Source organism: Salvia miltiorrhiza, chromosome 5 (assembly GCF_028751815.1).
Source record: "Salvia miltiorrhiza cultivar Shanhuang (shh) chromosome 5, IMPLAD_Smil_shh, whole genome shotgun sequence".
Lineage (NCBI taxonomy): Eukaryota > Viridiplantae > Streptophyta > Magnoliopsida > Lamiales > Lamiaceae > Salvia > Salvia miltiorrhiza.
Window position 1 is genome coordinate 8999190 of NC_080391.1, and position 11605 is coordinate 9010794.

The window sequence follows — 11605 nt, forward strand, 5'->3', positions numbered from 1 at the left end:
CGAGGCAAAGCATGACTTTCCCAAAATATTAGAGAGCCTCAATTCTATATACATTGTACTTGAAAGAATTGTCCGACAGTGTAGTAAATAACTTACACCCAAGGTGATCACGGCAAGACAACGATTATCCTCGAGGTTTGTGGATATAACATACTTATTTTGGGGTCCTCAGCTTAAACAATGACATCAATGAAGCTATTGAGATAAAGCGATAAGAAGGAATCAAAAGAATTGATGGAACTTTTTTGTTGTTGCAACTTCGATTAGATAATTAGAGATTGGGAGACGAATTAAGGTTAAAACTTTTTAGGACTTTTAATTTGTCTAATAGACTAGAACGATATTATTTTAATCCAACTATATAATAGTAGTATTTATATTTTTCCACACAATTATATTTATGTCATACACATATATTTATGCCATATCATTACATTGACTTCGGTTGAGTATGTAAAATAATAATTAAATAATTTTATTCTAAATTTTGAAATTAATGTAGAGAACAGCAGCCCTCAAAATAACTTTAGAGCCCTCTCATAAAAGAAATGACAATGGCAAAAAATACAAAAATATTGCACACTGATTGTGCCAAAGTATATTCCTCGGCAGGCAATCGGTATTTACATTTTAGAAACGAAACGTATAGAAAAAATAATCAAGAGATTTGTTGGTGCCCACATATAGTGTATATTTTGTAAAATCCTTATCCTAAAACCTGATCCTATTGCTCTCCCTCCGCCTCTCATTTCAATGGACGCACCTCCACTAACAAAATCCACCCACACAAGCCAGCGTCAAGACAGAGATAAGACTGCAACCAAAACAATCTCAGTCGTCTTCTTCCTTCACTTCACTTCCCTCCATAGCCGCAGAGCTTCAAGGCAGAAGCTAGCATGTCTTGCTCGAATCTGACAATGCCTTCCCTGTCGGAGCTCTCCTCTCGCTCTTTCATCGCTCCTTTCCAGCTCCCAAGCTCCAACTCCAGCTCTCCATGCAGATCCTCCACCACCCAAATCCAGTGCAGTCTCCGCGATCTCCGCGACCGCATCGCCTCCGTGACCAACACGCAGAAGATCACGGAGGCCATGAAGCTGGTGGCCGCCGCCAAGGTGAGGAGAGCGCAGGAGGCCGTGGTGAACGCCCGGCCCTTCTCGGAGACGCTGGTGGAAGTCCTGTACAACATCAACGAGCAGCTCCTCACCGACGACATCGACGTCCCCCTCACCAAGGTGCGCCCTGTGAAGAAGGTCGCCCTGGTGGTGGTGACCGGCGATCGCGGCCTCTGCGGCGGCTTCAACAATTACATCATCAAGAAGGCCGACGCCCGCATCAAGGAGCTCACGGCGCTGGGCCTCGACTACGTGGTGATCAGCGTGGGGAAGAAGGGGAACTCCTACTTCCTCCGCAGGCCTTACATTCCGGTGGATAAATTCATAGAAGGCACCAATCTGCCCACCGCCAAGGAGGCGCAGGCCATCGCGGACGACGTCTTCTCGCTGTTCGTGAGCGAGGAGGTGGACAAGGTGGAACTGCTCTACACCAAGTTCGTGTCCTTGGTGAAGTCCAACCCCGTGATTCACACGCTGCTTCCGCTGTCGCCCAAGGGGGAGATCTGCGACATCAACGGAATCTGCGTGGATGCCGCGGAGGACGAGTTCTTCAGGCTCACCACCAAGGAAGGCAAGCTGACCGTGGAGAGAGATGTGGTGAGGACTAAGACCGCCGATTTCTCGCCCATTCTGCAATTCGAGCAGGATCCTGTTCAGATCCTGGATGCCTTGCTGCCTCTTTACTTGAACAGTCAGATCTTGAGATCATTGCAGGAATCACTCGCCAGTGAGCTTGCTGCCAGGATGAGTGCCATGAGCAGTGCTTCCGACAATGCATCCGAGTTGAAGAAGGGTTTGAACAGAGTCTACAACAGGAAGCGTCAGGCCAAGATCACCGGAGAGATTTTGGAGATTGTTGCTGGAGCCGACGCCTTGGTCTGAATTATAACTACTATATATACTTGTCTCCTCAAACAAGAGAAAACACCATTCTGTTTTGTAACATAAGCCCATCTTACTCACATTTAATGTATAATGTGATTTTTTTTACTGTATGATTGATTGTCTTCTTGAGTCTATCTATCTTCACACCCGAATTGCAATGCAACCCTCCTTCTAATTCAGTATCGTAACTTAGGATGTAAGATGAACAGTAGATTGATGAATGTGTTCATGCGCAAACTCAACTCATTTACACAAACGCTTTTTTCCCTGTAAAGCATTTCATTCATGGGATTCTTCCCAATGTATATGAGTTGGCTCTGAAAATCCTATACTGGATACTAGATCTTATGTTGCAAGTCGTTTCTATATATATACAAGTTCCATCATTGAAAGGATAGAAAACTACCCAAATCAAACCAACAAGAATTGAATTGCAAAACGTATGTTCATCAAATGTTGTCTTCAATGAATCCTCAAAGTCAAATATTCATGGAGTGTTTGCACAACTAGAAACAAATCTAACAAAGAGTAACAGATTTATATTGATTCCAACTAATTAATTCATGGCACTTAATTAATCACCCACCATTACACATCCACCTTAGATTCCAGAATGAGATTCCAGATTGATTTCCAAAACGAGACCAACGATCGGATATTAACATCACAAGTGAGCAAAAGAAAAAATTATATCGTTTTATTCATCTGAGATTCTTCTACACTTCTGTGTGGTCAATTACAAATAGGAAAAGAAAAACACCTAAAATCAAAAACTAAAAAAAGATAGCCCTAACAAAAACAATATTTTAGGATTTTTATATATGCATCAGACAAACGACTACAGCAGGAAGAGACGGTTTACGGCTAGGTCTCAGAAAAAACCGGCGTCACAGCCAAAAGCTTTTTGCGCATAAGGCACCTTGGGTAACCCTTTACCCTCAAATTGAAACACGGAACTGCTTCCATCGCCAAACCAGTAGAATGCGGCTGCGCAAGCGACGACTCCGAACTAGATCTGAGTTGGTACAGCGCGAGCAGAGTCTGAGCACCGATTTGTTTGGATCTAGCCGTGATCTTGGAGTATCTAAGTTGAGCGAGTTCTCCCGGCTTCAGATACTTGTAGTACGACGGTGCTACCGATGGTGATGGTGACGGTGACCCAAGATCGCTGCTGCGGACTCTGGATTTCATGGTGCCGAGACGAGAGGAGATCTGCGAAACCCTAGAGAGAGAGGAGGGGGAAAATTGATGGGAAAGATTTAGGAGGGAGGGAGGGTTTTAAAGTAGTGAAGAGAGAAGCGGGAAAATGGTGGTGGCGGTCAGTGAAGTGGCGCGGCGGATTTTTCAAGTTTTAATTTTGGGGTGCCGCCTCATCCTCACGCCCTTTCGGACCATGGGACTCTCTTGACTTATGTAGTGGTTTTTCTACTTTTTTTAAAAAAATATTAAACATATATAATATTTGAGTCTCGACTGTATATTAACTAGTACGCCCATCTGTGCGATGCACAGAAAATATTAAAATTGAGCGATATCTTTTTTAAGTCCCCTCGTGCAATGTATGAGGTCATGATATATTTTGTAATATATATATACCGACCAAAAAATCATCATTTATGATTTAGATCAATTGATAACAAAAAAAAAATCCTATCAATTATGTCTTATTTTATTTGAAATAGTGTATGATAATAATATTATCAACTCAATGAAATAATAGAATTATGATAGCAATAACACAATTTGATTTTATTTTATATAAATCAATTGTTATATATATATATATATATATTATAGAACAATATATAGTCTATTTTATATGTAATTAACAATAAAATAATTACTCTATATCAAAATTTAACACGTCACTGAAAAAATTGAAAAATAAAAATAAATATAAATTATTTTTTTTAATATATATGCATATCAATATAAATTTAATTGAGACCTGATATAAATTATACTAATTATTTTTTGATGCATGCATATGTTATAGTTACTTTGAATATTGTTTTGATTTCATTACAAAATTGAAACCTGATTAAGATATAATGTAACTTATTTTTCTTCTTGTTTTTTGTTAGTTTATTGTCTTGCCTTTATTTAGTACGATTGGCAAATGAATAAGTGAGGATGAAATATTTATGAATAATTATAGTATAATCTATTTCTCATATTTGATTTGATATATATTGAATATTTTATTATTGATCAAACTACATGATTGTTAGAAAAAAGAAATATAACAAAGAAATTAAAAGGGACCAGATTGGCTCATTGTGAGTCATATCCACATATACGAAGTGGGTAGAGAGATTAAATGATTTCGCCAAATGAATAGGGGAAGGTAGTTTAAAAAACTAAAATTTAAAAAAAGGCGGTAATTACTTACCGTTAAACTCCTTCTTTATATATAATATAGATTTCACTAATATATGCATTACATTAATGGATTAATTGAGTTAATTTGTTGAAGTATCGTATACTTTCATCACTGAAATGAAATATGGCAACTATACGAAAAGAAATGCGACTAATAAGGATTGTGCAAGTATAGTTGAAAAAGAGTATTTCAGTTGTCCACCCAAAAAGAAGTACTCCTAATATTTAAATATACATGTAATTTAATTGAATTTTATAAGAATGAAAAATTAAATGAATTGACTTTGCTAGAGTCGTAATGTATAGTGTTGGATATTAATAATTAATAATTAGTATAAATATAATACTCAGATAAGTTAATCATTTTTCTAAGATAATAATTTCTATATTCAAAAATTTTTTATATAAATCTATTATCTCATTATATTAATAAGTATTATAAATTAATCATCTTCTAAAATTATAAACGTAACTAAGCTATCTTATTAAAATAAGTACTCCCTCTATCCACCAATTCGTGTCCTAATTTGTCATTTTGATCCGTCCACCAATTCGTGTCCTACTTATTTTCAATAACTATTTTCTTAATAAATAAATCATTTTTTCTTAAAAATCATACCTCATTTTCTACTCAACAAATAAATAATATATTTTTTCTTAAAACTTGTAACCTCTTCCCCTAGGACACGAATTGGTAGACGGAGGAAGTATAAATTTATGGTCGTTCGCTTTCTATTGAAATTTATGACTATCCCTAGTAGTAACCAGCCCAACCATCCAGCCATCCAACCTTTTTAATATTTAATTAATTTATCTCTCTTCCACCTCACCAATATTCTATCCAACCCAACTACACCAATATTTTATGGTTTATCAGTGACCACTCCAATTACCCAACCACAATAATATATATAATTATTTTTCTATTAATTTTAATTATAATATTTTTAATTATGTTAAACAAAATTGCATGTGACTGCAAAAAAAGTAGTGAATGTTAATAAAGAAGATTAAATAAAAAACTGAAATTACATTAATTAAAATTACATAAGCGAAAGCTACTACATGACAATAATTAAAATAACATAAACTAAAATTACAAGCAATCAAAAGTACAATCAGTTTGGAAATAATTTCACCATGAGACGCATTTTGAGGTCTTCTTCTTGTGGACATAAGTGATTTTGGTTCATCAATGTAGTTAACATAATCATGTCCGTCTTTCTATTCATTACGTCTACTTCCTCTCGACGTACATCAATCTCTTTTTCACGTGCGATCCTCATCGCACGAAGTTCTGCAATAAAATCATCCGGAATGACTAAAGACTGCAAGGTTGTGGCTTTTTCTTTTCTTTTAGCTTTAGCCTTGTCTCTACCGACGGGACGATTAATTATTGAAGCACGACTAATTGGAGCTTCTGGATGTGAGTCGATCATGATCTGATCCATCTTTTTCAGTCCTTGATCTTTTGGAACTGCCACCACCTTCATAAATGCTATCTTCATCGTCTGAATGTTTACGGATATTTTCACTGTCTAATTTCAATTCCCACTTTGGATGGTGGCGCATAACTTGTTCAAAAACCTTCAAATTCGAAAACTTTAAAGCTCCGTAAATTGTTCGAGCCTTTTTTTCAACATCTTGGTTAGACATTCCACTCCTTTTTCGACTATATGCTTCCTTGCACCAATCCACTTGGTCACATTTGTATTGAGTCATTTAAAACGATTTCGTAGTGACTCCGCCAATCTCCACTCACCCAGTCGTGGATTGGTTTCTCGCACTTGTTGATACAAATCTAAGATGTGTTGCCATAATGCATCACCTTTTTGGTTAGTGCCAACAATTGAATTCTCACTAGCTATACACTAATGTTAGGTCCCGGAAGGTCTGGAATAGGTGTATGGGGGGGAATACACCTATAGGCTATTTTAACAAAAATAAACCAACAACAACCTTTTAACAGTGAAAGAGTTAAAGAAAACTTTAGAGCGAAGGTTGTAGATTGATACTGAATCTCTCTTCAGTAAAGATATATCAGTTAAGTACAAGACTTTAACTGATATGCGTTAGGCTTCAGTCTGGTTTGTAAAACAAATGAGTGTTAAGAATCTGCCTGACTATCCAAGGATATATCAATCAGACAAATAACACTAGCAGCAGAAAACTTTTCTTTTGAAATAGCCTTTATGATTAAACACGTTGTCAAGATTTAGTTTTACTTTGCAGTTAATCAGTTTCAGTTAACAAAGAGTTTGTGCACAGATAAGAAAGTAAAGACTAAAAGTGATAAACGATAAAGGGAATTTTACGTGGTTCGGAATCCAATTCCTACGTCCACGGTCAGTTGATCACACTGACAAACACTCTGGAATTGTGCTTACGGGTGCACAGCAAACCTTAACAACTGAAAATCAAATTTCCAGTACCAATACACTGGGTTGGATTTCTCGCTCACTCTTAGCTCGTTGAGACAAAACTATGTCTACTCTGCTACTGCTAAGATCTCACGGAGTTAGAACACTAGTTTGAACTCCTCTCGGCTCAAACACTATTTTCGAACAGTTGAAAGGAGGTTCGAAAACTTGCAACTAGATCACAGAGAACAGGCTCTCTGTAATCAGTTACTTAGGCTTTGGATATACAATATTTGCCTAAGGTTCTAAGAGAATATACGTAATCAGTAGTAGACTGATTTTGGCTTTGGGATTATCTTCTTCGATTCAAACTTTTGGATGGCTTGATTGGCTGAGTGATGATTTCGGCAGCATTTCAGCTTGTGTATTTGAATCGGTGAAGATTGAAGTGTTCCTCGAGCTCTATTTATAGGAAAGGTCTTGAATAGATCCGTTGGTAGAGATGGTCTTTAAGAATTCATTCATTGGAGAGAAATTCGAACTTGGCTGAGGCTTCAATCTTCGAGGTTCCTTGTTTGGTGAGAAACGGCTACTCAGGAACAGGAGATACGACGTCTATGAAAAGGTAATCACCAAAAAGGAATGCTCTGCGGAGAAAGGACGATCCTCTGAATCTCTGCATTTAATGCGGCTGTACTTGGGAGTGCGTTGCTTCCTTTTAACTCTGGAGGTTCAATCCGATGAATAAGTTTAACTGATACTTGACTTTAGTATTAGTCCTCTAAATTCACGTGGCCTGCATTAGTGAATCAGTCATAACTGATCCTTCAGTTGAGAAACACATTTAGTCAAACATCAGTATTTGACTTTGCCTTTAAATGCGTCATCAGTTGAGTTCTTCAGTCTTCAGTCATCCGGTCTTCAGCCTTCAGTCTTCAGAACACTAGCTAAACTAGAAAAAGAACTCCAACACTTGAGTTCAAAAAGTTCTAGTCTATTACAAAGAAAACTTAACGATTTTGGTATCATCAAAACCAGGGCAAGGATATTTCACTAAGTTCCCAACAATTTTCCCCTTTTTGATGATGTCAAAACCATACAACCAGTTATAAGACAAGAAAAGACTAAACTCATAAAGCAAGTTACTAAACAGGGTGAATATTATTCTCCCTTAACAATAAAACCTATAAACTTGCACTCAGAGGAAAAACACAACAGTCAACGAACAAAACGAAGACAAAATTGAAGTAAATAATCAGAGCCTGGATAAAAAGATATTGCCTTCAGGTTGAGATTAAAAGAAGATTCATTTCATTTAAGAATAACTGATGACAAATCAGTTAAGGTACATAGCAAACAGAAAGAACAACAAGGAAACGAAAATGCACAAACACAAAGTCAAATTTGTGTTCATGCACTCCAGCAGTCTTCTTGTTGATCTTCTTCTTTGATCTTTATCTTCTTCTTCTTCTTGGTCTTTAACTTCATCTTCATCTTCATGTTCTGAAGCTTGTTTCTTCCGCACTTGTTTTCCATTGACTCGAGTTATTTCTGGTTCGTCTCCCTTTTCAACTTCTGGTGATCCTTTTGCTTTACCAGCTTTAGTCTCAGATGATTTTTCTTTGCCTTCTTTTTCCCATTTTTGGCAACATCAAAAAGGAAGGATGACTGATGATGGAAGCTATATCTGACGATACCCAACTTCGTTTCTTAGAAGCCCGTGAGAAGATTCAAGAGGAGTTTGAGCAGAGGTGACTCAGAAGAGGAAGACGCCAGTGGGTGAGAGAGATGATGAGGGATGGAGAAGAGGAGCGTGGATGTGGAGAAGAAGGTGGGAGATATAGGTGGGTATGCATAGCTCTTGTGAAAAGACAAAGAAGAGCAGCTATGCATACGGACCTTAAAGATGAAGATGAGGGTTTGGGATGGAGAAAGTGGGAGAGTACGTGAGATGGGTGTGAGAGGCTAAAATCGAATCAGTGACAGTCGTGAGGACTAGCCCTGTCGATTTGCCGGCACTAGGTCTATGTTGAGGCGACCATGTGCGGCTGGGGATGCCGGCAGACAACGAGTGAGATCTCGTTGTTGTTGCATGCCATGGAGGTTTACAAGATACGTGAGGTAAGCTTGATAACCAGTTGAAGCAACTTTTGGAGAGTGTTACTTCAACTTGTATCCTCCATAAGCTTAGAAGCTTCTTGGGGCCTGGCATAAAGATGGAAGACACTCTTATCGCTGGATACAAGTGAGAGAAGAAAGAGACTTGCCTTCGGAGAAGTGTTGCGATCCAGTGGAATGGTCCGACGTAGACCAGGTGTGCGAGCATCATTTTCCCATTCCATGACTTTGTTGTCATTGATCTCTCTATGGTCGGAACAAATGTTTTCTGAAACTTAAAAGTATTCTCACAGAGGAGTCTGTGGAATGGTGTAAGTTGTGATGAAGAAAAGTTTAAAGGTAAGAGATATTTAAAATGCTAAGTGTGAGAAGACGAATAGTTGTTCGGTATTTGTGCCTAAAAGCAATTTTGAAGAAATTTTCACGTCCGCCGTCAATGCAGAAGACGTATGCCTAAAAAAGATAGAAAATAATAGAATCATTTCATTCTATCAAATCAGTGAGATTTTTAAGATTTTATTACAGAGGCAAAAGAGTTGGAAGTCAGGACAAGGGAAAATAATTTTAATTACTACTAAAAGGTACTTGTCCAGCAAGGATATTTCATTTTCCGATTTCCAACAATCAGTTAAAGCAATTTAAAGTAACTGATCAGTTAGAGAAAATATTTTATGAACTTAAAGACTCGGAACTGATTTAACCGAAAGATATTATTTTACTGTAAGTTTAAATTACTTACTGGTTGACTGAACATTATAGTCAGTCGATACCACGATTTCAGTTGAACATTTGAGAACAGTTCCCCCTAAGAAGAAGTCTTAGGTCGCAACGTCATCAGTTGAGGAGCTTCCGTTGACTTGACATCAATTGTTGAGATTTCAGTTGAAATCTTGATTTCAGCATCATTCTTCCGGGTTGAGTAGTCCGATCCTTCCACATAGATCCTTGAATCTATCTTTCGGAAGAGCCTTGGTCAGCAAGTCGGCTCGTTGAATGCTTGTATGAATCTTCACAACTGATACATCCTTCTTTTCCACATGATCTCGGATGAAGTGATGACGTATTTAGATGTGTTTACATCTTGAGTGATGTACTTAATTCTCCGTGATTGCAATAGCACTGGAGCTGTCGCAATAGATGAGAATTTCCTTTTCTTCGATCCCATAGTCCTTCAGTTGTTGGACTAGCCACAGAATTTGTGAACAACAACTTCCCGCAGCAACATATTCAGCTTCAGTTGTAGAGGTGGCGACTGAAGTCTGCTTCTTTGAAAACCATGAGATAAGCTTGTTGCCTAAGAATTGACAGGTGTCGGAAGTTGATTTTCGATCAATTTTGCACCCTGCAAAATCTGAGTATGAGTATCCTGAAAGCTTGAAGTTGTCGTCAGCTGGATACCAAAGACCTATATTGAGTGTGTCTTTGAGATATCTTAGAATGCGCTTAGCAGCATCCATATGTGCTTCCTTTGGATCTGACTGATATCTCGCACATACTCCGACTGCAAATTCTATGTCTGGTCTGCTAACAGTCAAATAAAGTAGTGATCCAATGATTTCTCTGTACTTAGTTGATGATACGGATTTTCCTTCATTTTCCGGATCCACTTTCCAGTTGGTGCTCATTGGAATCTTCACTGACTTTATGTGTTGAATGCCAAACTTGTTGATCAGCTCCTTGGCATACTTTGACTGATTGATCAGTATTCCTTCTTTGGTCTATATAACTTGTAATTCCAGAAAGAAATTCATTTCTCCCATCATTGACAATAGGGGTGTATTGGATTGGGGTTCTGTAGGATTTTAAAGAACTTTAAAAAGTTCATGGATTTTAAAGGACTTTCGAAATCCATAGACTCAACGTGGAGTCGCGTGGAGTTTAGAGGAATCCATCGAAATCTTAAGTTTGAAGTTCGAATTTCGTCCTTTGTATTTTTTTTTTTTTTTGACAAATCCATCAGAATCTATGGATTGTTAAAATCCATGAAATGTTGAATACCACCCAATTTTAAAGGACTTTAAAAAGTCTGGTTTGAATACCTTTTATTTTAAAAGACTTTAAAAAATCTGAATTGAATACCTCTGGATTTTAAATGACTTTTAAAAGTCTGGATTGAATACACCCACACTTTCGAAATCCTTTAAAATCCTACAGAATCTCAATCCAATACACCCCCTTAAAACTAGACTCAAGATTATACAAATAAATCCAATAAATAAATAAAAAATATAAAAAAACATTGATTCTAGAGAATGTATTAACGTTAATTAAACATGTGCATTTTACATATTGACTCAATTACCAATTTAATCTGGCTATATATGATGAAATATCACAATCTTATTCATAATCTTCTCTAACGAGCAACTATGAAAGTTGATTAAGTAGTTTCCTATCACATTCAAGTCTCAAGAGAATAAAGTAACTCGAAATAGTTCATGAAGAATAACTTTCTATAGCCAACCTATCACATTCAAGTCTCAAGGTAAAATTATATTATGCATTCTTGAATCAGCTGAACAATTATCACATTCAAGTCTTAAACTAAACACCTAGACATGCAGACTAATGGCCAAATAATTCACAACAAATTAGCCACCAATAATCATGAACAAGAAATTGAAGGGCAAAATTATATCAATAAAACAAAAACACAAATTCAATTAACTACATACAAATTCCTATAATTAAAAATGAAACTAGTTAGACATAGTAAAATAAAACCAAAAAAACATAATTAAAAGAAAA

At 37.0% G+C, this 11605-nt stretch overlaps 1 protein-coding gene across 1 annotated transcript; it reads left to right on the top strand.

Moving 5' to 3' along the window:
• The first annotated feature begins 534 nt into the window (after nt 1–534).
• LOC130985789 (ATP synthase gamma chain, chloroplastic) lies at nt 535–2129 on the top strand. The gene has a single exon (XM_057908909.1). It carries the CDS (start codon nt 897–899, stop codon nt 1992–1994), a length of 1098 nt encoding a protein of 365 aa, XP_057764892.1. The 5' UTR covers nt 535–896; the 3' UTR covers nt 1995–2129.
• Nucleotides 2130–11605: the final 9476 nt, after the last annotated feature.